This window comes from Halichoeres trimaculatus, unplaced genomic scaffold (genome assembly GCF_033239565.1).
Source record: "Halichoeres trimaculatus isolate MK-OKI-2021-1 unplaced genomic scaffold, fHalTri1.1 fHalTri1_scaffold_10, whole genome shotgun sequence".
Classification (NCBI taxonomy): Eukaryota; Metazoa; Chordata; class Actinopteri; order Labriformes; family Labridae; genus Halichoeres; species Halichoeres trimaculatus.
Window position 1 is genome coordinate 32,180,662 of NW_027437187.1, and position 27,242 is coordinate 32,207,903.

Below are 27,242 nucleotides of genomic sequence, written 5' to 3' on the forward strand. Positions count from 1 at the left end.
CAGAGGACTAACCCGGAGCGGACCATGATGGAATATTGGTGAAAAACACAAGTTTTTGGACGATTAATGCAGTTTTAGGAGCGGCGCTGTCTATGCCCCGATGGATCCCATTATACGGACGTCCGCTGCACAATTTTGGATCTAAATATCTCCCGAAGCACTGCTTGGATCAGGAAAGCCTTCTGGGTGAGTATTTTGTTCTACTTCATTATAGACACAATCTAAAAGCTGTATAACCAAAATTATCCTTTAAAAGGGGCATTTACAGTGGGAGGGAGTGCAGTGTTGTCAGTGGGGCACAGATTTATATAAGGCAACCAATTTTACTGTGACAGTTCCATCAGCCCTGACCTGGAAGAGATAGCAAGTAGTTGCTCGTATGGCCACCATTCAATCTACTGGTGGTAATAAAAAGAACTCCGCTTAAATAGTAATATTTTGGTTGCTCTATTTGCAGTCAATGTAAAAGTAACGATTGTGTCGTTTCATTTGTAACACTAGTTTAACTACTAATCTAGGAGTAGTAGTGCCATTACACTGCTTGTTCCTATCAAAAGTAATTTAACTACTTGTAACGTTCGTTACTTGTAGTTATATACCCAACTCTGGTTATACCAGTTCTGTCAGGAGGAATGGGCAAAAACCCCTGCAAACTGTTGTGATAAATTTATGGAAGCTTATCCAAAATGTTTGACCCAAGTCATACAGTTTAAAGGCAATGCTACCAAATGCTGATGAAGTGTACGTAAACTTCTGACTCTCAAAAAAGTAATTATAAGTTATCTAAAAAATTATCTCTTTCATTATTCTGGCATTTAGCAAATAGAGAAAAAATTGGTAATCCTAATTGACCAAAAACAGGAAAAGTTTAATCTGATTGAATGTTAGACTGTGAGAAAAAAAAAGTTATGTGCCTTTTTATATAGTGTATGCAAACTTCCGGTTTTAACTGTATATAGAATAAGACAGTTAAATGCATACAAGCTCAACACTTGAAAATACTGTCTGAGTGACACTTGGGTATACAAAACACTCAGTGAAACCTAAATGCTTTGAAAAATGCAAAAACATGGAAAAAAAACTTTCTAGAAATCTTAAACTCGTATAAACGCCAACAGCAGTGAGCAACAAATCCTGAATGTTCTTTTGATTCAGTCCCAGAAAACTGTGATCCACCCACTTCCCTGATTCATGATTCGACTTGGCTCTGATTCACTGCACATCTGGCAGGTGAGTATCTGTTTGGATGCACTGTGGATGAGTAAACACAGCGCACAAATCAAACCAAGTGTCACCCTAATCTGTTCAGTGTGTGTGTTTGGATTTGATTGGAGATTGGAGATCTTCTTTGCCTCACATGCATTTGTCTTTACTTCATCGCAGCTCTTTCGTGTCCATGTCTCTTACGCAGCCTCACCTTATCTGTCTTTGTAGTTGGGTCCTTCAGGATGGTCCAGGTCTTCCCATCGTCACCGTAGGCAACTTTGAAGGCTGTGACAAACTGAATGGAGCCAAAGTCTTTGGCTCCCTGAGTGATGATTCCTGTGACCTTTTTAGGAGACACCAGATCCACCTGAGGACACAGAAAAAGTTTCAGTCAACAAACGCTCAACAACATGCAACTCTGTCCTGTCCTGTTGCTAGTCTCCGCCCTGTTGGTTGTGGCTGCCTATTGCGGCAACTTTCTCTTCCTTGTCCGTTTCTTGTAATTTTTTTCATCTCTTTTCTTTGTCATCCTTGTAATTGGACTGGATCTTTACTTTGTATGGCTCATTTATTGGTCATGGACACCAAACTGGTTTTGTCTCTAGTGATATCTTTACTTCATTTTTGCTCATGTGTTTGTCTTGAGATCCTACATGTAATCATGGCCGGATTGTTTACATATGAGATCAGCTGTTAGCAGACTGTAGCATGTCAATGCTAACTGGTGCATGGCCTGATGTTTCTCCACAAGGTGAGGAGAAGGAGGTGAGGATGACGTTCTGGTTCTCAGGTGAGAGCGAAGAAATGTCAACATTGACCTGTCTTTCCATCCATTATCGTTATTGGGAACGATGAATAACTAGCCGTGCTAACCCAGCAACAGAGGGAATACCAGAAGGCAGAGTAGCAGCATACTATTCATAGACATGGCTAGCAAAGCTAACACCAGACACCAACGCCACATTGGAAGAGCTACACCTGCTGTGAGCAGACAGGATCTAGGAGACAGAGACTGAACAGACTGCTGAAGAAGTTCAGTCCTGGACCCTGTGGAGGTGGAGGCTGGCTGACTGGACAATGATGGACAAGCTGTCATCATCTATTTTCTTATGGATCTTTTTGCACTTTCTGTTCACTTTCTTACTTTTCTTTTCTTGATTGCTGCTGTGATTCCTCCTGAATTCAGGGATAAATAAAGTATTTTCGATTCTATTGTGTTCTATTCACCTGCAGCCACTCAGATCGGTTGTTGGAGGCGGCAGTCCAGGCATTTGTCTTTCCCTGTTTGTCCAGCCGGGCGTAGTGCGGGTGCCACGTGAAGGCCTCGATGCCCCAGGTGCGGAAGGTGCTGGAGGCTGTGATCTGACGGTTGGTCACCAGACGGGACTTCATGCCCATTGGCTCTGAACAACCTGAAGTGTTTGAATACACTGCAGAGGTGAGATCAGGCAGGGAGGAGGAGGAAGAGACAGAGGAGAGGAATGGAGAAAGAAAGAGAGAAAGCATGATAGACGGACGGGGACAGACAGGAAGCAGCCAAAGCCAGCTGTGATGTGAAGCAGCAGACATCCAGAGGTGATGATGAGGGGGAGGATGAGAGCAGCAGGTGCAGCGGACACAGATATGGCCAACAAGTGAGACAAATCGAAGCTCATATGTTGAAGTCTGATTGTTATTCCCAACATCTGCAGCTCAAGTTCATCACACCCTGCAAACTAGAAAAGCACTAAGAGAGCATTTGTACGATAATTTGTTTCCTGACAGTGTTGAAAATTATGATGACCCAGTACAAATTTCATATTCTGGATCTTAGTATCATGGACACCAAACTGTCTTGTATTGTTTTGCAAAGCAATCCGACCATTTATGGTGGAGTTATATACACATATGGTGAAAACGGCCCTATCTCACAATGATAAAGAATCCTTTAAAAAAAATCCTGGATCCAGACGGTGATCCAGATCACCTCCAAAATTTAACCATTTCTTTCCTATCCCGTTTTGATCATTCCAGAAAAATTTCATCAAGATGTTTGTTACTTTTTAAATCATGGTGTTCACAGACAGACAAACTCTCCCAAAAACATCACCTGCTTGGCCGAGGTAATTAAATCAATCAGTGATCCTCCACAAGCTTTTCATTCAGCTTCACTTCACCGTCTCATCATGTTACGTTCAAAAGAACCACGAGTGAATATTAAAGCAGAAACAAACTTTACTATCGAAGCTTTAGTAAACTTTGGAATGTGTGTGTGTGTGTGTGTGCGTTAGTGAAGCAGCTGGCCATGCAGGCAAAATGAACAAAGGGTCACAGATGTAGAAAAGTTTCACAGATTCTCTCCAGCATCATGTAGCTCCTTATGCAACGTCCTCTCTTCCTGGCGGCATTTTACGCTTCGGTTCATTTGCTCGGCGAAGTGGAATCAATCCCAACACAGATCAACAAGCTTTAGAGACACACTTTGTTCACAGTTATGATGGATATCTTGCACAAAGAGAAGAGACTTTTAGCGATGAAACGTGTTTCTCTCCATGCTGGGTGTGATCTAATGCAACAGAAACAAGTGACCCATAAAACAAACGAGCAACAACTAAAACAGTGTTTTAATCATGCACAGACTGCGAGGCACAGCTGACAGGAGGAGGAAAGAGCAAGATCTGATAGATGAGATGACTGTCAGGAGAAAAAACATTCAGCTGTGTAATGATGTCTGCATAACAACACTGGCTTTACATAAAAGAGACTGCTGCACCAAGAAACTTTAAATAATTATGTTTTGTTTTTTCCAGCTGGGTATAGCTGAAGTGTTCTTTCTAAAAATCTTTGAACCATTAGTTTTAGCCGAGCCAGTATCGCTTAAGTAAATTATCATCATGTGGTTCAGATGAATGTGAATTTGTGTTCAAAGCTGCTAAAGTAGAGAAAGTATCTGAGTTACGTCTTTTGAGACACGATCAGTCACATGAAGGACTGCAAACATTTAGCGAGGGAACATCAAATCTAAATGATCTTAAAAGAAAGAAAAACTTTTGGATGAGAAATATTCCTTATCAGAGTCCAAATGACTAATGATTTAAAATTACTAAAAGCATCCGCAACAGTTACCGTTGAGCTCGCATCCCACCAGCTCCATGCGCAGAGTGCAGGCCTTGCGACACACCACAGGGATGATGCGAATGTACTGAGCAATGATGGGAGGATCAAACAGGTTGGTCTTTGTGCTGTCATTGTCCACGTTTCCAACAAACACCTGCAAAGACAAGAGAAGGACAAAACCATCTTTCATTTGGCAAATAAGATAATAAATAAGCTTTACACAGACATTCAGACTGTCTGATAGGTGAGAGTTGTGTCTCCTTACGCGGTCTTTCCTCTCGCCCTCTGTTCTGTACAGGGTGTATGTCTTTCCATCAAGGCTGGAGGCCACTTTGAAGGCTCTGATGAACTCAGCTGTTCCAATGCGACTGGCACCCTGTGTCACGATACCAGTGAACCTCATCTTTCTCTGCAGGTTGATCTGAAATTGGGAAAAGAGAGTAACATAAATAGAGGTGGGAAACAGAGAATTCGAAATGTCAAAAACATGCAGGTCATTCATTTGAACCTGTCTGTAAAGATGCTACGGGGAGGGTCTGTTTTGACTGTACTCCCTCGCCACCTTGTGGTCTGCAGTCTCCACACACTGTCGTAAATTAACTTCAGCGAGGCGTGTTTGTATTGGAATTAAATGGATTGAAGAAAGGATTTCATATTTCAAGACAACTTTTTACTGGATACAATGCACCGAGGTAAGGTATTAATCAATACAGTTATGGAGCGCTATGGTTTGAGAAGTGACATCAAGCAAATGTGTAGCAGCCGGCTATATGTAGCGCAATCGGTTACATAGATACATGGTTTAGTAGCTGTTTATATTTAGCGCAGCTGACAGCCTCTGACAGTCTGTAATGTGTATTGTTAGTAAATCCTGGCTATGTCCTGCCAGTCTTCTACTAAGCAGAGCTAACATAACCTCACTCTTCATTTTATTGATAGACTCTCAAGTTTGAACAGACCACTGCAGAATAACTGCTGACTGTGGGTTGGAGTCAGCATTATTTCTAACAGTTAAGCCTCTGTGTAGCCCGAGCTAAAGGCTATTTAGCCTTTAGCGCGTGCACTATCACTCTCCTGTTAAGCTTTCTTCTGCTCTTCTGTCCTTTGTCTGTCTGACAGTCGGGCTCCAGTGTCCACCATCACTACAAAATTAATCACAGAAATCGTTTTTAGCAGAGAAAAACTCAGATCTCTGCGTTTTATTTCTTCTCTCAAATAAACTTTATTAGCTGGCGTGGTGTTGTCATAGAGACCTAGACGTACCGTAGAGCAATCTGGTCCTGGACGACCCAAACTGGAAGCTAAGAGGTAGCACTTTAAAATAACCTGTAACCAGCAATACTGGCGCTGATAATCTCATTTTTAAGTGTGGATTATGGTCACGCATATAATAAGGGAGACTTTTTCCAAGATCACTTTCAAACCCCTCACAGCCCCTCCTTGGAATGTTACAGTTCCAACACTTAAATACATGTATTATCTTTTTACACTTTAATCCATGTCTTTGTTGTACCTTGTCCCTTGTGTTACCTGTATCCATGGGTTCTTGTCATGTGCGGCGGGGCTCCAGGCGTTAACCAGTCCTTTGTTGTTCAGGCGGGACAGCTCAGGTCCCCAGCGCTGCAGGCCCAGCATGCTGTAACGGACTGATGAGGCCGAGATCTGGGACTCAGCGATGCCTCCTCCCTCCATACCAAGAAGAGAAATACAGCCTGGAGAGAAGAGGTCTGAAGTTGGTGAAAGAATTCAAACTGGGGCTCTAATAGAGAGTGAGCTCACAATAACTCTTCAAGCTTGTTTACAAGTCTAAGTAGCAAAGTACTCACACTTCTACATCGAATGGTGCTTTTTTTTTCTTCTTTTTTTAACATTATTCTGACGTTAATGAATACAAGAAAGAAAAATGTCTGAGTATAAATGTCTGAAAGGAATTCTTGTTTAATATAGAGGTAGACATAACTCTTGTATGCAAACTTAAAGTAATGTGAAGCAGACAGTGATTAGGAAGAAGAGCTTTAAATCAAATTACTGGACTACAGTAATGCGTCCTTTGGCATGCTCTCTTCATGGTGCCTCTCCATCACAGTAAAAAGGAAGCTTGGCCATCTTCCCGTTGCCATTATCATTGACAATCTCCTTTGTTATTCCTTTTATTAATAAATATATGTGTGTATTTATATTGCAACAGACAGGAATGTAGCATTATGTTAGAGACAGTGTGCAAAAGAAATGAGCCTACATGACTGTGGGAGAATTATCAAAGATTTGAAAATGTTGAATGTGTCTAAAGATTAATATCCTCATTTGTCTTTTGGTTGCTGTCCTTTTTGTTAATTCCATCCAGTATCCCTGAGCTGTTTCTTTTTGGTACCACTGCCACTCTATGACAACAAAAATCCCAGTCAGTGAAAATTGTGCAGCTTTCCACTGATGACTGGTCACACTTACGCAGCTGGCAGTGTTTGCCCACATACGGAGACGGGCAGTGACATTTGAAATCTCCTTCCAGATCCCTGCAGGTGCCACCATTTTCACACGGCTGTTTGGCGCAGTCGTTCACATCTACAGGAAGAGAAGTACAGTCAGCACAACGTGGTGAGATGAAAACAGCAGCTGACACTTATCAAACGCTCATACTGCAGATCAGAAAGAGGTAGAAATGTGAGTAAAGAGGACATGTCAGGGTTATAAGACACAGTTGGACTTTTTTTCAGCTGGTTCACAGGGGGATTAGTTGAAGCCATGCTGATAGGCGCTGTAGAGGAGAGAATGGTGGAAAGATGAGTCAATCACAGAACTTGGGATTAAGAAACTAATGCGTTAGGAGCTCATGTCATCAGGATGTGGAGTTTTTATGGGAGTGTGTGCATAAAGTTTGGAAAATCCCAGCTTTAAGAGCTTGGTCTCTTTAAAAGAAATCAAACAGCCATATCAAAGGCAATGTCAGTGTTGATTTGTCTTGTAGTTCACTGTGTTTCCTCTTGATGGCGCCCCCTACAACACAATCCATCCAGCTCAAAGTGTGATGAGTCAGAAGAAAACAAATCAGCAGATTAAATGAAAATAAACTCCTTTCATCTCTCACTGACCAGCTCCGTCAGTGTGACCGAAAATGCTTTGAGCATGCTCTGTATCACCCACATACCATAGGTTAAAATCAGTGTGTATAGATGACTGCACACAAAAAGGAAGGTTTCAGTGAAGCTTTTATCTTTTGTGGTTGTTATTGTATAGGAAAACTCACGCTAACAGCCCAGGCACGCTGATGTTGAGTTTCTATCTGATGAGCACACATGGCAGCATCTCTCTACCCACATGCGCGCGCCATAAATAGCTCTGAGTCCTAACATTCATTTTCACTCAGTCACTGGAGGAATACAGTCAGTTTGAAATGTGCATCCAACAACTCTGGATAATGAGGTCTACAGTCATGACTGTCCAGACTCTGATGGTTCAAACTAAATCAGAGAAATTTAAGAACAGCCGCAGAGGAATATTTTCAAAACACAGAGCTTTACACTTTGAAACTAAGCTCATTTATCACTTTGCTGTCTTTGGATCTTTATTTATGATTGCATTTAGGTCAGAAATCTCAATCATGAAGATGGAGGAAAAGTTTAACAATAAAACCTTGACATAAGAAGGCCAGAATGTATCTAGGGATGGGTACCTTTCACATTTGAAACAATACAGTACCGATGTCCGGTACCTGGCAATCGGTACCGGTACTCAACGGTACCAAGTTTCGGTATTTTTGTGTTTATGTGGTAAAAAATATCAATTTGTTTAATAAGAAAATATATAAAAAAAAAAAATTTAACAAATTTATTCTTCAATATATAACCTTGCAATGCTGTGTTTATGTCCAGCTTGGAAAATTACCTACTCTCCCACTCCCTCACAGTCACAAGGATGCAATTAGGTACCTAAACATGGTACCTTTTGGTTTTACATGAATCGATACCTGGTACTTTTGACAGAATTTGGTCGGTACCTATAAAATACCTAATTCGGTACCCATCCCTAAATGTATCTGAGGTGTTTTCTATAGCTGCCACAGCCTCAGACTCTAACAGGGCTACGTTTTCTTCAAGAGATCAGGACATAAACAACCAAACACTCCTAACCTGACGACCTGTATCAGTAACTCATGGCAGACTGAGTGTGTACAGCTGGTGGCTCTCCAGTAAGAGGATTGGGCACCAGGAGGACCAAGCAGACCGGTCAGCTGCAGAATCTAATCTATTTAACACACAACCAGAGGGGGTCAGCAGAGGGAGGGGCCTGAGGAGTGTTTCTCACGCAGGTAGAGGGACAGGTGAGTGTGCTACAGCTGTAAAAGCTGGGATGTTTGGGCTCTACAGGCTGTGAAAGTGTTCATACTCTAAGATCACACTCTAAGACGCAAACCAAACAAAACAATACCGCCATCTGATCAGCTGTTACATATTTAGCTGCATCTGCTCCAAGCACACAGTTTGCTCTCCAAAATCTATATTTATATGCCGAGAATGTGCTCAACAGCACATCTCTATGGCCAGCATCCAACACAGCCTATAAGCCTTTAACAGAAACAGCACACTGCCACAATATTTAGATCGTCAATATCCATCCCAGCATGAAGCGAAAACCAATAGGATCTCATGCTGCTTGTTTGAAACCTGACCCCGATCAATGCAAAGCCAAGGTCGGCTGGTGGTGTGTGTGATGATCAGCAGAGCAACCCACTGAATATCCAGGATCTATGCTGCGGCCAGCAGGATTTGGGCCTAAATAAAGGGCTGGAGTCGGCATCGGAAAATCAGAAGCTGGTATTGTGTTGCTGTTTGAGAGGAATGTACAGAAACTAATGTTCTCCATGGCTCACAGTCTGAGGTCTCGGCCCACAAGGTCCTCAAACTGAGTCTTAAATTAAGCCATCTGTGATGTCTACGGTTGGACGACGACACTTCCTCACAAAGTCAGAGAGCAGACCATGAGGAGTAAAAGTTTAAGAAGTTTCAGAGTCTTGATCACAAAGTCATGACACTAACGAGCAGCAGCTTTAGACACAACTTTTCCAACTGAGGCTGTTGCAGAAAATATAAATAAGCTCTTTCTTTCAACTAACAAGTACATGAAGAAAAGAAATTACACATTTCTAATCACCACTCTCCCTGTTTCCATGGCAAAGCAACCAAGGGGGTGCTCCACAGGCATTATGGTCACCATATAAAACCTCAGTGGTATTATTTAATGAAATACAAGAACAGTTTCCAGATGTATAAATTGGTAGGGAGATCCAGTGGCATCAGGAATAGCTCAGATCAGCTCTCTGCCAGGTCGCAGAGCTCTAAGATAAAACTTCACGTCACAAACTTATTTACAGACTATTTTATTTCAGCTCTGTTTTTAATGCTTAATATGGAAACAAACAGACCCTATGCACTTAAATCTGTCACAATTTCTGAAGAGTTTTGTATTTTTTTATAGCTGGTGGAACTTCCTCTGACTACCGTCTTAGTCAGACATATAAATCGTCATCACACTGACATGGTCATGACTTTGTGTGCTTGTGGTTTGAGTATAAAAAGTGAGTCTTTCAAGTGCAAGAAGATGGATTTCCCCCCCGCGCTAAGCATGTAGAGTTATTCAACACCACATTATGGTTACTTATATACACAACTGTGGTTTTTGGATTTTTGCGAAGGACATCAAGCAAGGCTCTCACTCCTTCAAATGTTAAAGGGGACATATCATGCTTGTTTCTTCTTTTCACTATGCCAGACTAGGATGCCTGTAAAGCTGTCTGCCCTCAGAACAAGTCATTTAGTTCCTTCATTGCCCCGCAATAGCGTTCTCAATATCCTCATTTTAGGCCATTCCGAAGATCTCGTTGAAACGCTCCATTTGGAGACTGACCTCCAGTAACCTCGCAACGTCACAGCCCTTTGTGCTCTGATTGGTCAGTTCTATCAGAGGGGCGGAGGGGGTAGAGCCAGGAGGCGGTTTTTGCAGCATGGCAGTATTTACAAAATCGCCATACTGGATGGGGCAGACTGAGCGAGTTTGCTGTTTGCCAAAACTTCACCGTAAGGCATTGATAGCACTAATAAAATGGCAGAGTGTAGGATACGTCCTTTTGTATTGGACCCCGAGTCTGCAGCTCAGGAGGAAGAAAATCCACCTGGACACAGATCATCTCAGGACGCTTCAGTGTGGTGAGTCAAACCGATACTGTAACATGTATAGTTTATATGTGGAAATATAGGCAGACTTCACCAATTAACTATTTCTATAACAGGGGTCCATCCTGCTCCTTCACTTTTCTCTGTCTGTTTTATCCATCATGCTGAAAGTGTAGTCTAAAGATCGCCTCTACCGTCAGTTCATCACTAGGTTATTACCTCAGCATTATTGTGGTCCAGGTTCACAGTGCAGGTCAGAACAAGCATGCAAATATCACAGTCTCACAAGTATTACGACGTCTGCTAAAACTACAGTGTTTTAACTGCTAATTCACCATGTAAAGCCAAGCTGCTCAGCAGAGTGGGGTCCCTGCATCCAGCACTCAGCCAGTCGGCTCTTGGTGGGTGTATCCCTTGCTGGCGGTTGTGTGACTAACTGACATCACAGAGGAGGAGCTGCTTTATCAGATTACTCCAATAAAAAGAAAGGTACCTCGTGTCGTCACGAAGGTCAAAATCTTGCGGCCAAATGGCAATGACCTATTTTCAGAGGCATCAAATCTCGTTCTAGGATATCAGAAAAAATACAATATCTCATTTTTTGAAAATTCAGGGGGTGTTAAATTCATTATATTATATGTAAGTATTAAATCAGGGATCAGCATGATATGTCCCCTTTAAAAGAAATTTAATCACAGATGTTAAATTCAGATGAAATATTGGATATTTCTCTACAAACTTCATCTAAAATGAAGTGTCATTATAATAAGCTCTTCCTAGCTATTACTGCAGTGTTTATAAGTGTGTTGTTCCTATTTTAACGTGTAATGCTACTGTTGTTTTTGTGCTACTGGAGCACAGCTGTTTTGATTCCCTGCAGCCAACTCTGAATTAAATAAGAATCTCTCAACTCATGCATACAAACAATAACAGGCTCAGCCAGATCCATGACAACTCTAATGAAAATACATGAACACACATTTGTATATGAACACAAACCCTGTACTCCACAGGGGGCGTTGTGCCCAGTCTGCCCACAGAACCACATCTCGGGAGGAGCATAAAACTCGTCCAAAACAACTAAAAAAGCAGCTCAAACACACACACAACCCCTCGAGCGACTTCTAAGATGCGAATGTCTGCCTTAATCTGTTATGAAAAGCTTTGATTCAGACTCTGTGGGCTAGAAAAACACACAGCCCTCTTCCTTCTCATCCATCTGCCTTCTCTCCGTCTCCATACTTCGTCTCCTCCTCTGCGACCCATAAAAGCTTTCAGGACAATTTGACAGGACAGTCTGAGGTGCTGCCGTCAGACCTGAGTACTGAGTGTGACATTGTCAGGAGGGCAGATTTAATTCAACGATCCGCCTCCACGTTCACTTTTCCGCCTGGCAACAGTAGCAGCGCTGACGCTCCGCGCACTAAGCGTGGACCGCCACTTTCTGTTGGCTAGACTGCCAACGAGGGATGAACTGTGTGTGTGTATGCTAAACAGTGTGTATATGAGATCATAAGCTGCGTGGTTGTTCATGTGGGAGCAGTCCTTGTTTTCTTGATTTATTTCTTTGAGGATAAATCAGCTATTGATACAAAAAACAAACATTTTTCCTTTCTTCATCCTTCGTTCCCACGCCTCCTGGAAGGGAAGTTGCTATTTTTTTTGCTTTCTATTCCCAACCATTCCATCTTCTACTTTTTTACTGCTGTGTTTTCTATTTATAGTTTTCTTGATGTAGTGGTTTGCAGGAGAACGGCATATTTCATGTCTGGCTCCAGTTTTCCAACACCTAAATTGTTAGTCTCTGTGTTCAGCTGATCAGAAACCAGAGTTTGCTTCAGCAGCAGGCTTCCATACATCATCAGAGCTGATCATTTAAAGGGTTGTGGTGGCCTTAAATTACCCCTTCAGACGTCTGTTATGATATACATTTTCACATGTTAAGTGAGTGTGAGGATGCTAGTTAAATGTTTAATTATGCTACACGTCCCTGAGCTTCCCACAGTCACTGGTTTTCTGCAGTCAGCGCTGTCTGTTTCACACACGCTGTGAGACTTGGCTGCTATGACCCTCGCTCCTTGCCCACACACACACGCGCACACACACAAATTAGAGAGCACTTAAACTGTCACAACACAGTCATCAGCAGTTATGAGTGGAGGGACACCTCCCCAACAAAGCAGCACTCAGGGGGGTTCTCATAAACCAACAAGGTCAAATAAATTCCCCTCATCATTATCCCTGAAGCATTATCTAATTAGTGTAAAAGCTTGCTCTGCTGAGGGCTCTTATTCTGGCAGCCGGGGCTAAAAGAGTCTGCCAAGAGGAAATGTGAATATATGGATTTTGATGAGCTGTGATTTGTGGTTCTCTGGGATGAGTTCAAATACAAATAATTAACTGGACAGTGTAATTTAGAGTCAAATGAGAATCTTTAAAAGCATATTGATCCAGGATTCAGGTTCAGACAGGCTGTAACTACAACAAAAGATACTATGAGGAGTTTCACAGACTTTCACTGCTGTTTGAGGAGTAAGGAAGTTACTGTGATAGCAGGGAGTGTATCTCCTGGGATTCCATCCTGCTGCCTTTTCTCAGAAACACACAGAGATAGTGCTGAACCTTGCAGTTCCATTCATTTGTATGTGTGTGTGTGTGTGTGTGTGCATGTTGTGTGTTTTGTAATAATTCACAGCCTCTTCATGCGACCTTGAAAACAGAGAACACCTGGATTTGAAGGATAACTTTGGTTAATACAGCTTTTACATTGTTTATAGAACCAAGTAGAACAAAATACTCACCCAGAAGGTTTTCCTGATCCAAGCAGTGCTTCAGGACATTTCGATCCAAAATCGTGCAGCAGACGAATAATAATAATAATAACGTATAATGGGATCCATCAGGGCATAGACAGCGCCGCTCCAAAAACCGCATTAATCGTCCAAAAACTCATGTTTTACACCAATATTCCATCATGGTCCGCCCCGGGTTAGTCCTCTGCTGCAGTCTGTGTCACATCAGACAGCGCTGTGTGGCTGTACTGACCTCTGAACTCACAAAGACTTTGTTTACGTTTGCCCCTCAAAGAAATGAGGAAGTAGAGTCAGCGCTCCAGAGAGTACTGCGCATGCGCGGAGGGGCAAACGTAGACAAAGTTTTTGTCAGTTCAGAGGTCAATACAGCCACACTGCGCTGTCTGGAGTGACACAGACTGCAGTAGAGGACTAACCCGGAGCGGACCATGATGGAATATTGGTGAAAAACATGAGTTTTTGGACGATTAATGCAGTTTTAGGAGTCACGCTATCTATGCCCCGATGGATCCCATTATACAGACGTCCGCTGCACGATTTTGGATCTAATTATCTCCCGAAGCACTGCTTGGATCAGGAAAGCCTCCTGGGTGAGTATTTTGTTTTACTTCATTCTATAAACAATGTAAAAGCTGTATAAACCGAACTTATCCTTTAAGAGGGAAAAAAGGAGTGTACAACCCAGGTCACAAGCACACAGAAATCTTTCCCTCCTCGAAGCCCCGTTCGTTACCTTGCGTAATTAAATCTGCGCCTTGGACACCTAGGATAAAAAGGCAAACATGATCAAGCACAAATTCAAAATGAGCTTCTCCCAAGATTCCCACTTGACTCCCTCTAAGCTGCTTCTTTATGAACACTTGGCCACTGTTTTTCTTCCGCCCTCTCACACAAACAGTAGCCATCTGTCTCCGTGTGTGAGGCTGCAGGCAGTTGGGGGAGTGAAGCACATGTTCCCAGAGTTGGGTCCCTGTCTTATGCTGACCCTGTCTGAACCAACCTGGTCTGAGTGACGAGTGAATGAAGCCCCCATAAGGGCGACAGCTGCCTGTTTTGTGGCCAGCACACACAGCAGCTGCCTCCATCTTATAGTGTGTCTGGTTACACAGACTTCCAGGGATTACTTCATGTTTGCTACCAAACTAAAGAAGACAGATTATCTTTCCAGCATGACTGTGAATTCATTTTTTATCATGAATTGATTAAGACCAATGAGAGTGATTATTGTATTTTAGAAACCATGATAAACAAGTTTGATTAAACTTTTGGTTAGGGCAGAAATCATCATAAAAAGTTGGTTTGATAATCTAAGATAGCCTCTGAGTGGCCCTACTTTTATATTTATGATCTAACTCTACAGGAGAAAAGTGAAAGAAATTAAACAGAGACAGATACAGGGACTTACTGTTCTGACAGTGGACTCCATCAAAGCCGGGCTGGCACTTGCAGACGTACTCGCTGAAGACATCACCTCGGCGTGAGGTTCCCCTCACCTCGCAGACGGCATCATTTTTGCAGGGGTTGGGGTTGCACGGGCCTTTTTTTTAGGGAAGAAAGACAGAAAAATGAGAAGATTGTACATTTCAGGTTGTGCTAAGTCTTGTGTGTTAGGGCAAAACTAGGGCATCTGCCAGTTTTTTCTTAAAGGATAAGTTCGGTTAAGACAGCTTTTACATTGTTTATAGAATGAAGTAGAACAAAATACTCATCCAGAAGGCTTTCCTGATCCAAGCAGTGCTTTGGGAGATATTTAGATCCAAAATATTGCAGCGGCAGCCGTTTAATGGGATCCATAGGGGCATAGGCAGCGCCGCTCCTAAAACGGCATTAATCGTCCAAAAACTCATGTTTTTCACCGATATTCCACCATGGTCCGCTCCAGGTTAGTCCTCTGCTGCAGTCCGTGTCACTCCAGACAGCACTGTGTGGCTGTATTGACCTCTGATCTCACGAAGACTTTGTTTACGTTTGCCCCTCAGTGCGTGCGCAGTACTCTCTGCAGAGCTATTTGTTTGTTGCCGACTCCACTTCCTCCTTCTTTGAGATCATCATCTGTTAACTCTGGCTCAAAACTGTAATGACATCCATCATATTCAAAGTTCTCCTCCACAACATCTTCTTTAGATAGATATTCATCCATTTTACACAAAACTGGAAGAAGAAAGTCGTCATGTAGCCTGCCGTCTTCCCCTGACACAATGAGCAAGGAGGGGCAAACATAAACAAAGTCTTTGTGAGTTCAGAGGTCAATACAGCCACACAGTGCTGTCTGGAGTGACACAGACTGCAGCAGAGGACTAACCCGGAGCGGACCGTGATGGAATATTGGTGAAAAACATGAGTTTTTGGACGATTAATGCAGTTTTAGGAGTCACGCTATCTATGCCCCAATGGATCCCATTATACGGACGTCCGCTGCATGATTTTGGATCTAAATATCTCCCGAAGCCCTGCTTGGATCAGGAAAGCCTTCTGGGTGAGTATTTTGTTCTACTTCATTCTTTAAACAATGTAAAAGCTGTATAAACCAAACTTATCCTTTAAATTCAGATCTGCAAAAAGACACAAATATTTTTTCCTTCATATTGTTATCAACACCTTTTGACCTTGGAGGCTTCCTTACCAGTCTCGGTCTCATTGCAGGTCTCTCCAGTGAAGCCATCAGGGCAGATGCAGATGAACGGAGCTCCTGCACCGGTCACACACGTTCCACCGTTACTGCACACGTTCACCTCACAGTAATCACCTGAAGACCAAGAGAAAGGGGCTCAATTATGAGAGTAAGAAATCTTCAACAACAGACGCATTAACATGCAAACTTAGAATAATGATGTGTTCTGTCAAAAGATATACTTTAAAAGACCAGTAGATAAGAAACTGTCAGTGACCGTCAGAAAAAGCTCTTCACTTCAGATTCAGAAGTGCCTGAGAGCTTGGTATTTCCTGTCAAACATCTGGTATTCTCAGCTCATATTTCAGGGCAGAAAGGAAATCATCTGTAACTGTAGCTGTGTGAAGTGAGAGTGTTATCAGCTATAAATGTAGTCAACTTTTATTCTCTGCACAGGTTTGAGCATCTAAATCAGTTTACAAATCAGCCATAATAGAGCAGAATGGAATAAAAGCGCTTGAATAATGTGTTCTGATATTAAATCTTCCACTCCATTCCCTCACAGTGCAGCTGAATGAAAAGTAAACAGCCTGCTGCAGGTTGGATGTGATGACCTAAACAGCTGAGTAAGCCTTCACTACAGTGTAAACACAACACAAACTCTGGGTGCTTCCAGCAGCATCACTGCTGCCCGATCTGGGCCCGACGTCCTGGCAGCTCTGTGAGCACGAGGGAAATCAGTCAGATCACTGTTTGTGTGGAAAGAAAAAGGATTCAAGAGGCGTGTAGTGGCTGTCTGAATGAGCAACAGACAAAAAAAAAAATGACACTTATTTCTGTCCTTTGGAAACCATGACAGCTATTCTTACAAGACAATGGAGGCACAAGTTGGAGTTGAAGAATGCCACGTCTCAACAACCTTTTGAAAACAAGTAAATCAAACAATGAACCAGTAATTACTTTTTTTCTTGACACAGACACAGCGTTTTGGAGGGGGACTCTTAAATTAGGCACTGTTTTGACACTTCAGTGTGAGGGAAGTAAATAATCGGGTGGCTGTTTAAGCACTGAAGACTGTGAGGACAAGTTAGCGCTTATCATTTGGATAATTGTAAAGGAAATTGAGGTTGAACCCCTAGTGTGAAATTGCTGGGTTCAAGTACCACAACGTCTGACTTCCAGGCTAAAAAAAGAGCTCTGACCCCATTTTTTGTGAGTTTCAGCGGGGTACCTCTTCCCACCTCAAACAAAGCAGACTCTTGGGAGAAGATAAATATTTTTTTTAGATTTCTTGGGGAGAAAATTGGCCTTTTAGTCCCGCTGAGGGTATAATTCAGAGGCCCAAGGCCATGTCTGAAAATGGCATTTTAAAGAAACTTCCTGTGCAATGCTGTCTTCTCCATCCACTGAACCCTACAATACACACAAATCTTTTCCTGCTCTCAAAGCACTCATTGCAGAGAGTGTCCTAAACACATTTAAAGGGCCAGCATTTCTTACCAAATTTCCCCCTTAGGATTAATAAAGTATTCCTGATTCCTGATTCCCAAACATGATGGATTGCGTAAACGTCATCCCTGACAGAAAGGGGACACTGAGAAAAACAGAGATTCACTCTGCCAACATCCTGTTTTTCATCTGAACTGCACTTCCTCTGTGGATGTCCTATCTTATCAGTGCCGTATCCAGTGTCATGGCCTCCAAGTGCTCTCACATCTCATGAGACTGTTGGGCAACGGGCTTTGCAAGCAGCGCCAACATATCTTCATCCAAATGTTGCTGCCTGTTTATCTTTGGGACGGAACAAAGCCTCCCTTCCTTCATTGGCAGACAGCTCCCCTCAGGAAGCCTTCACAGAGCTGAGAAATAATAATGAATGAATTAAAGTGATACTCCAAGATGGAACGAGTTGGGTCCTATCACAAGGTTTAGGGCAGAAATTACCCCTACAGCAGTGTTTTTGTGCAGCAGAAGCCCAGAGCGCTTGCACCAAACACCCCCTCCCTGCTCATCAGCCGGTTTCCTCTGCACTCAGACGGGGCCATATTTTACTTGACCAAAAACGCAAATAAATGGACTCCCACCAAAAAAAATCTGATATCGGTCTGCATTCACGCTTTACTTAGAGAATTTTCAGCGTGTTACTTTCACACAAAAACACCGCTGAATAAGGCTCTAGTTCTCTTGTGTCATAAAACGGCGCTACCTCCGCTGCAGAGCCACAGCTGGGTACAAGGCGCTTGCCGCTAAGTGTATCAGTCCGCGCGCGGCGTGCCAGATATAAACAAACGCAGGTAGTCTGCCAGGACTAAAGCCTTATTTAGCGGTGTTTTCGTGTGAAAGTAACGCGCTGAAAATTATCTAAATAAAGCATGAATGCAGACCGATATCAGATTTTTTCGCTGGGAGTGCATTTATTTATGTTTTTGGTCAAGTAAAATATGGCCCCGTCTGAGTGCAGAGGAAACCGGCAGAGGAGCAGGGAGGGGCTGTTTGGTGGGTGCGCCCTGGGCTTCTGCTGCACAAAAACACTGCTGTAGGGGTAATTTCTGCCCTAAACCTTGTAATCTGACCCAACTTGTTCCATCCCAGAGTATCACTTTAAGCTCTGAAATCAATATGTTGGAGCAGTGACTAATCACCAAGAGGAAACTTACACAAAAAGTTTTCTGGCTGGTTTTATTGAGGATATAAAATTTGTTGTATTAGTCAAGGTGGTCAGCCAAGAGACAGTGGTCAAACCACAGGAGACGTCACAAAAATCCCCAACCAATGTTGCTGTGTGGGAAAAGAACATCTGTTTACAATTTCACAGGAATGAAGATATGAAAGTGTTGGATTTTTTTCACAGGTTTGCTTTCACAGGGGTCAAACATTGACGCAAAGGACAAAAGAACTTCTCTATTGGACCTGTTGCGGGCAGATCTGTGGTTTCTGATCTGATTTTACAGTCAGATGGTCTGCTCTTTCAGAGGAAACCAAAACTTGTCGTTCCCTGTTATCTTTAGGGAGGTTTTAGATTAGCATGGATTTTTTTGTGCAATGGACAAAAAGACAAAAACAGCCCAAATTCAGTCCTTACACAACCCCCCTGCAGAGAGATGTTTTATAAAAACAATATTTTGCACATCAACTGTGAGATCTCTCTCCAGAATCAGCCTCGGTTTCATGCTGTAGCCTCCATAAAAACCTTTGACAAAAGCACAACTGTTGCTGTAGTGGGTGTGAAATGCTTTTTCGCCTCATGGGCAAAGCCGACTGGTCATGCTGCTGCAGCTGACTATATAAGGAAAATTTCCCGAACTAATCAGTTATCCAAAAATACTCAAAACTTATTCTGCTGCCTCTGACCCCGGCAGTAACCCTCAGGCTGTGCGTGCTGCCTGCTGTAGAAGTGAAACCAAAGTCTCCTTTTTACAAGAACAACAGTTAAAACAAGTGTACACTTGTCAATGTTATCTTGATATTCCAGTAATGTGGGCTCAGCCCTGTGACAACAGGCTGGATTCCAAATAACACACAACAGTTGTTTCATTATATAAACACACACTTCTTTTTTTGATTAATTGAAGAAAAATGACTTACGACAGTTATGATTCATCTGAGGGTGCACCCACAAACACCTCATTTGCAGGTTTTCTTAGCGCTGTAGAAAACATTCATTATCTTTGTTTAAATTTATGCCACTGAAAAGCTCCCAACATGGTGTTCCCACTTGGTGCCAGCTACAGAGACAGATTAAGGAGGTATGTGGAGTTTACATTTGGCAAGACAAGCCATTTCCACAGGGCATTGTGCTTTTTCTCACTCCTTATGAGTCATGGTCTGTGCCTTTCCCATCATGCATCAAGCCAAGAATGAGGTTCAAATACCCGACCAAATAACACACAACAGTCAGAGCCAGAGTCACTCAATGATCTGGTTTCCAACAACAACAAAAACATCTGTATGACGGTGCCAGAAGTCGCACCTCAGATTCAACAAATCTCATTTGAAGGAAAATCAGTTCCCAAAGAATAGTTCCCATGGAATATCATCAAAGCAAACTCGCTACATTTATGAATGTCATTTGTGACTTGGTTGAGACTCCAATGGTGACCCAATTAAAGTGATACTCCGGGGATGGAACAAGTTGGGTCCTATCACAAGGTTTAGGGCAGAAATTACCCCTACAGCAGTGTTTTTCTGCAGCAGAAGCCAAGGGGCGCTCGCACCAAAGACCCCCTCCCTGCTCCTCTGCCGGTTTCCTCTGCACTCAGACGGGGCCATATTTTACTTGACCAAAAACACAAATAAACGGACTCCCAGCGAAAAAATCTGATATCGGTCTGCATTCATGCTTTATTTAGATAATTTTCAGCGCGTTACTTTCACACAAAAATCCCCGAAAAAAATACACAGCTGTCAATCATTGTTAAACGTGACATAAAGCCTCGTTTTAACCTCTTATAACTAATGAAAACAAAACTTTTTAGAAAAAACAAGACTTGGCTACAAGGCACCTAAATTATATCTTCATATCACCACAAAAATCAGACATGAGAAACATTTCTACGAGGTGTATTAATTTTTAAAGTTTGTCCACAGCCCATCTGGAATGACTGGAGAGACTGATTTTTTTTTACATATAGTGAAGCAAGTCACCAGGGGGAGCAGTTTTTGTGGGGACCTCACTTTGAGCCTAGCAAGATGACGTCCATTTTTTTTTCTATGCTCAAGACAAATGAGAAGCAGAAAAATACATGACACATTTCCTGCAGGAGCTCTGCAGAAAATAAGTCACTCCAAGTTAATTCAATACTTGCTGACGGAAACTAACAGCATCCAGAGGAAACACACCTACCCTCTGACCATGCCGCTCTAACACACACCGAACATAACTCTTTCACACCAGAGAGTAAAAATCTGCTGTCATTTATGGCTCTACACTGGGATTGAATATAAACACAGGGGGGCATTTAAGGACATAAATAGAGAGAGGGAGGGGGGAGCTCTTGAAGGACACTAACAGCGTCTTGTTATGGAGATAAAAGAGCACTTTGGATAAAAATGGTCTTGACATAAGTGAGCAGTGAGCCTTAATCAGCTTGATGTGAAACATTATCATTTCTGGGGGCTTTAGTGAAGTTTCAATGGCAAAGCATGGCGCACTAAGAAAATATATTGTGCACAGCTTAGGGCAGAAATTCTTTCAACCCAATTATTTGTGAGTTATTAAAGATGACGAGGAATGACTCAGGAGTATGCAAGAACTTATACGCTCTGACAGCTTACACAGTCTTTGTAGGAGGAGCTTTAAAATGAGGCTGTTAGTGAAATTTGTGATACATCTATAAATCTGAGAGTGTTTATGGAATGATAAATGCATACATGTGAATGCTGTGTTCATTTCTGCTGTATCCTGAGGCCCTGAAACAGTCACCCCTCTGCTCTGTCACGCACTCACTGGAATGCCGAAGTGTATGGGCTGTGTGGGAACTGAGTGTTCCAGGAAACCGAGCAGAGATGTATGCATTGTGCACATATATCCAGTTCCTTTTGGAAACTGTTAAGGATGTGCTGAGGCGTAAAAAAAGGAGCTTTAGACCTGTAGAGTCCACATCTAGTCTGGTGCCCTGCTGCTGCTGCCAAACTGCTCTGCTGCAGTGAAAGAGACGTCAGGAGAAAGTGAACAGTAGGTGTGTGACAGGAGGTGGGTTTTTCACTGAGTCCTTAAATGGCCTGAGCCTTTTCACGACTAAACCCTCAGCAGGACTCCATCTGCAGGTGAGCTTTCTGTTATCTAGGCTACTCCAGAGCACGACAGACATCTGCTGCTGCTTCATAAAAATAAAAAAATAAAAAACACAACGGCCCGCGTCTAAAAATACACACACTTGTCACGCACTATCAACCAAACAACAAGCTTTACTCTGAGTTACTGTAACAGAGACAGAGGCAGACTAGAATCACAACAACGCTCAACACTGAATGGAGTTGTACCACATATCACTCCTGAAGCTGAATCTTTGGATTCATGCTCTCATTCATCGTCCTGGGCTAAATACTGAAGCTCACATGATGACAGCCTGTAAAATATTTAACATGGCAGATTGGAAAGTGGGCCGGCACAAGCTAATAAAGCGTCCTAAATTAGAAAGATACTCCATATTGCAATGAAACATTGATTAAGGAAGCTATTCAAAATTCAAATGGAAGAAAGTGGCCCTCCTTCTCCTGAGGGATTTGGTGGGAAAAGTAAAAATAAAGTCATCTTTGTTGCGGAGTGGAGCAGCCTGAAGGAAAGACTTCAGAGGCAGATGATAAGAGCTACATTTCACAATGAAACACATATGTACACACTTCCCTTCCATTCACACGTTCACAAAATCAAGTGACACAATACCTCAGGATATGAGGCCCATTCATCCAAAAATATCTACTTCAGGACTAAAACTAGCTGTTTGTTCCATTTTCACACAATCGGCTCATTGTAAGACTTTTCATCTGATCAATTTGTTTATGGAAATACAGGAACAAGGGAAAGAAACACGGATGTGTTGGTGGAATAAGAGTTTTCTGAGGATATGTTGATGATTATTAGGGATGTCCCGCTATTACATTTTCACTTCTGATACGATACCGATACTGCAGCATTGAGTATTGGCCGATACCGATATTAATCTGATACGATATCAGCTTTAAACATGCATACTTTTATTACTTATTTTGTAGTATGTCTGTCATGTTAGCAAAGAACAGTAGTCAGCAACAGTAGGTACGAGGAAAAACTGACCCATTATTAACCAATGGGTAACAGAAACTGCTTATATCAGAGATTTTAGATGCATTCCAATACGATACCAATACTTGTTTTTTTTTTGCTGATATAGGACCAATATCCGATATCAATATCGGACTAGGACACCTCTAATGATTATTTTCATTACTTTTTGACAACAATAAATTGATTTGTGGGATTGCAAAAAAAAAAAACACTTCAGATCCAATTCCAGTTTACATTGTTCAAATTTTCAAAATGTGATCTAACTCTATCTGAAACTCTATTCAGTATCAAGAGTTTTACTGAATCTGATTAGAGCTGAAACGATTCCTCGAATGATTCGAGGTACTCGATTACAAAAAATACTGGAGTAATTTTCTCTGCCTCGAGGAATCGTTTAATTTTAAAAAAGATCAAAGAGTAGTATTTCAAATACAGCTGAGGCCATATTTAGAGAGTTTTCAGACCCCTCAAGCTACTGCTTATACAAAATAGAAACTAGCAACAAATCAAGCTTCTTTTCTGGAGTTTGGAGACTAATGGGTCATTCTATGAAACGGGTGCCATTTGGGTCTGCAACATTTGATGAGATGTACAAGGCACAAAAAATGTGTCAAAGTGTGTTTACAAATTTTGGAGCTACCAAAGCAAGTGCTCTTATTGACATGCTGTATCAGAAAATTCTATTTCTTAAAAAAAAATAATCATTTGAAAAATAACTGCTCTTTAACTAAACAAAAATGTATTTTATCTGATTACTCGATTAATCGATGGGATTTTCAGTAGAATACTCGAATACTAAAATATTCAATAGCTGCAGCCCTAAATCTGATTGTCCTAAAAATGCTGGGAAAACTTGAAAACAAAGGTTTTTTTATGGCAGAGTGGACAACAAGATCTGTGCAGCACTAACCTGAAGGAACATGCCTTGCATTAGAATTGGCAAAGACATTGATTTCTCATTTACATAAGCTTTAATAAACCGTAGATAGAGGTCACTTTATTGTTTGAATATTCAGAATATCTGCAAGGAAGAGATATCCATCACATTCACAGGAAATTAAACTCCTGATTAAGTCATTCTAATAACTGCCAGATTTATCCTCATTAAACCCTTTCTTACACCCACAAGTCAATCTGCACCAATTTCAACTGAAAAGTATTAAACTGCACCTGCCCACATCCACAAATTATACACATCCACACATTGCTGCCACGCCATTGGCCCAGCATCTTGCTATATTTAGCGCTGGTTCACTCAGTTGCCCTAAGTGGTGTTGTTGTGAGAAAGACTGCCTCAGCCTTGACGAAGAACACCATTTTCCGCTTTTCTCTGCTCAGCAGCTCAGCAGCAAACAGAGAGGACAAATGAGCTACAACCTGCTGAATTAAGCCCAAAGGGAAACACCACCCCTCAGCTGTAATTCTGCCCTGTAAACATTAAGCATGACACAGCAGCAACAAGTCCTCCCTGGCTGCCCCCGAACAGTGTGGAGAGGTCTTGGTGGGTGCTGTTGTGGGTGGAAGTTCACTGGCAGCATGTTGTCTGTGTTGGCAGCAGCATCCGGAAATATGACTCAACGTTGTGGTCAGTGTGACCACACCTATTCTCTGAGGGTGCCCTGTCCTGTCCCCTTTAGTGCATTAAGAAACAAACATGTTGGGATGTGTGCTTCTCTACTTTCATTTCAAACAAAAGTTTGTATCAAACATTTATGTAAGTAACACGGCAGGGAAAAATCCAGGTGAGTTTTAACCATGCAACTTTACACTTCATAATTCACTGCATGAAAGGGACTGGTTTTATAAGCCTGTAGGTATCTGAAAAGTATTTTTTGTAGGACAACTTCCATCAATTATGTAATAAGGGCAACATATTCTCCATGTAACTTTTTTATGTTCCCGCTCATTTTCAGAAATCTCCTTAACAGGATGGAAAATACACCAGACCTGATAGGGAGCATTGATTTCCATGGGAAGTAATGTCAAAGGTTGGATTGTGTGTTAACTCTAAGTCCAAAAGTCAGTCTTTCACAGATCTCTAACCCAAGTCATGACAGCTCTTTTGAAATGTGCAACAAGATCTCAGTGGAACATTAAGATTTTCTATTGGAAAAAACATCATCACAGTGAGGAAAAACGTGTGTGCCATGTGCTGCCTTCTCACTGGTCTATGCAGAGGAAAAAGAAGACACTGTTTCCTCTTTTGTCCATTGGCCTACATGTGTTTGATCCATAGAAATGCAAACAAAGACAACTGCCAATGGCATGAGATGGACACAGAGGAGTATAATAGTCAGTCAGTATGGGTCATTCTCCTCAAAAGAGGCTTCACGCACAAAAATACCCTGAAGGCATTATTTCTTCAGCCACCAGTCTGGCATTAGTGGGTGGCCTAAAAAAGCTGACACAAAAATGAAGATGTCTTTTCTCAGATTGTCTTTTTTGATTCCCTGAGTTTTGTAAGGTCACTTATCATAAAAAAGGTCTTATCTTGCACTTTCAGGGTCAGTCTGGGCAAGGCATTAAGCATAACTGCTCACACAAAATTTGTGATCACACCCTATCAGTAACTGACTGTGTCACACAATACAATAACTGCGTGGAGTAAGACGTTTACTCTGCACCAACACGCACAAGAAAGGAAATGGAATAAGAAATCACTTATTTTTATATTAAAAGAAATAACATGTTACAATAAAACTTCTGTGGTGATGTTTTAGCTTGATTTGTAACAGCAGAATTAAAGTGTATGTCTGTATACAACCCCCAAAAAAAGCCTTTTTACAGGTTGCACAGAAAATAAAACCTCTGCCAGTAGTAAATTTGAAAGTAAAAAGAAAGCAGGGTGTTTTTTTGTTTGTTTTTTGTGTGTGTGTGTGTGTGTGTGTGTGTGTGTGTGTGTGTGTGTGTGTGTGTGTGTGTGTGTCAGAAACCACTAATACATGACCCAGACAAAAGCAGCAATGATGGTTTGATCCAGGGGGGCACCAAAGTAAACACAAACAGTAAGTTCCTTAAAGAAGCTTTAAGCTACGACTTACTTTTCCAGGTTCATTGCCGTAAAAGTGGCTTACTGATTCTAAATTTAGACTTTTTTATTGACTTGAGTATGGCACTACAGTCAGGGACCTGTAAAAACACTACAGACACTACATCCAACACAACAGTCCTACAATTATATCATGAGTTTAGCTCTATTAATTGAGTATTTCCAGTGGCCAATTTCAATCGCATTAGGATACACGGATTTTCTCTCATTTGTTGAATACAAAGATTTTTTTTCAAAATTTCTAACGTCCTCATTAAGTAGCTTGGGTAGGTTTTCTTTAATCAGAGATAGTTTAACATTAGAAAAATAAAGAAGACAAGCAAAGGAGGGACAGGCAGCTGAGAAATGTCTGACTTCACACATTCCCACACGTCCTGTCGACTTATTCAAGGATCGCTTGAACTTGTGCTCCTACAAATGCCCACTGCTCGGTCTCTTTGGTGATGAATTGACGGTGCCACTTGTGCCAGGCTGAATAAATCATCACATACCAAACGCACAACAGCTAAAGAGAGTGATATATGAAAAAATACATAGTTTTACTCATTAATATTTTAGAGAAAGAGGAGGAAAAGACATGCATGGAGGGAAATTCAAACGTTCATGTCAACTTAAAACTACAGTTAACGGTCGTGGACGCGAGGACATTAACGGCTGCGGTTTGAACTGTAAACAAACAAAGAAGCAACTTACCGTTCACCCCAAACACCAGACAAGCGGTGAAAAGTTGAAGCCAGACGAAAAAAGTTCTGCACTCCTTCATGGCTGCTGTTTCTGAAGGTTGTTAATAGGCTCTGAAGTAGTTCGTTGGGAGTTAAAGGGACGACAGAGCGAGAGGACGACCCTTCTCTGGACGTTGGTGCTTCTGTGGCTCGAGCTTGTTGTGCGGCTCTAAACTCCCAAGCAGCAGGCGTAGAGCAGGAGCACGTGCGCCAAGCTCCCAGCCAATCACAGCACAAACCTTTAATTGTAGCTCCGCCCCCTCCATCCCACTGTTGGAGAAGAAAACAAAATACACTCACTGAGCTGCATTTAATAGTGTCCTGATTATGATCTCTTATTCCAATTTCGTTGGCTGCAATCAAATTAACCTCTGACCTAGCTTAATTACTGCAAATACTGCAAAAATTGTGAAAAGTATCCATATGGATATTTGGAAGTGGGTTTACTTCCAAAGTCAGAGTTTTTATTAGTAGAAACCACAATCTTTGTGTCTTTTTTTATGAAGTTATAAACAAGATTAAGGAATAAGAAATAAAATCCATGTTGTTGCTTTTGCTTTATTATTCTTTATAGTCTATAACCACATCAAGCTACTATATTTTAGGTTATAATAGTTTGAGGCTTAGTAAATATATATGTATTGCTGCTTTCGGAAAAAGGCTTCCTGTGCTGGACAGTGAATAGTATTTCCATGCAATCTTCATGTTAAAATATAGTGCTTGTCAAATGAGAAGCAGAACTGAGAAATTATTTACTCTTGTCGCTTCATAAAGACATTTTCTATCATGAATGGAACAAAATGTAAATCCAA

At 41.8% G+C, this 27,242-nt stretch overlaps 1 protein-coding gene across 1 annotated transcript in view; it reads right to left on the reverse strand.

Annotated features, from left to right (window-relative positions):
* mfge8b (milk fat globule EGF and factor V/VIII domain containing b) overlaps positions 1-26,601 on the reverse strand; it is a 30,785-nt gene extending 4,184 nt beyond the window's left edge. The window contains exons 1-9 of the mRNA XM_074678083.1: positions 26,402-26,601; positions 15,906-16,028; positions 14,688-14,819; positions 6,751-6,864; positions 5,833-6,014; positions 4,568-4,723; positions 4,312-4,456; positions 2,434-2,618; positions 1,418-1,573 (exon numbers count right to left, since the gene is read on the reverse strand). Coding sequence (XP_074534184.1) covers positions 1,418-1,573; positions 2,434-2,618; positions 4,312-4,456; positions 4,568-4,723; positions 5,833-6,014; positions 6,751-6,864; positions 14,688-14,819; positions 15,906-16,028; positions 26,402-26,471 — 1,263 coding nt within the window. The 5' untranslated portion in view covers positions 26,472-26,601. The remainder of the gene's footprint in view (positions 1-1,417; positions 1,574-2,433; positions 2,619-4,311; positions 4,457-4,567; positions 4,724-5,832; positions 6,015-6,750; positions 6,865-14,687; positions 14,820-15,905; positions 16,029-26,401) is intronic.
* Positions 26,602-27,242: the final 641 nt, after the last annotated feature.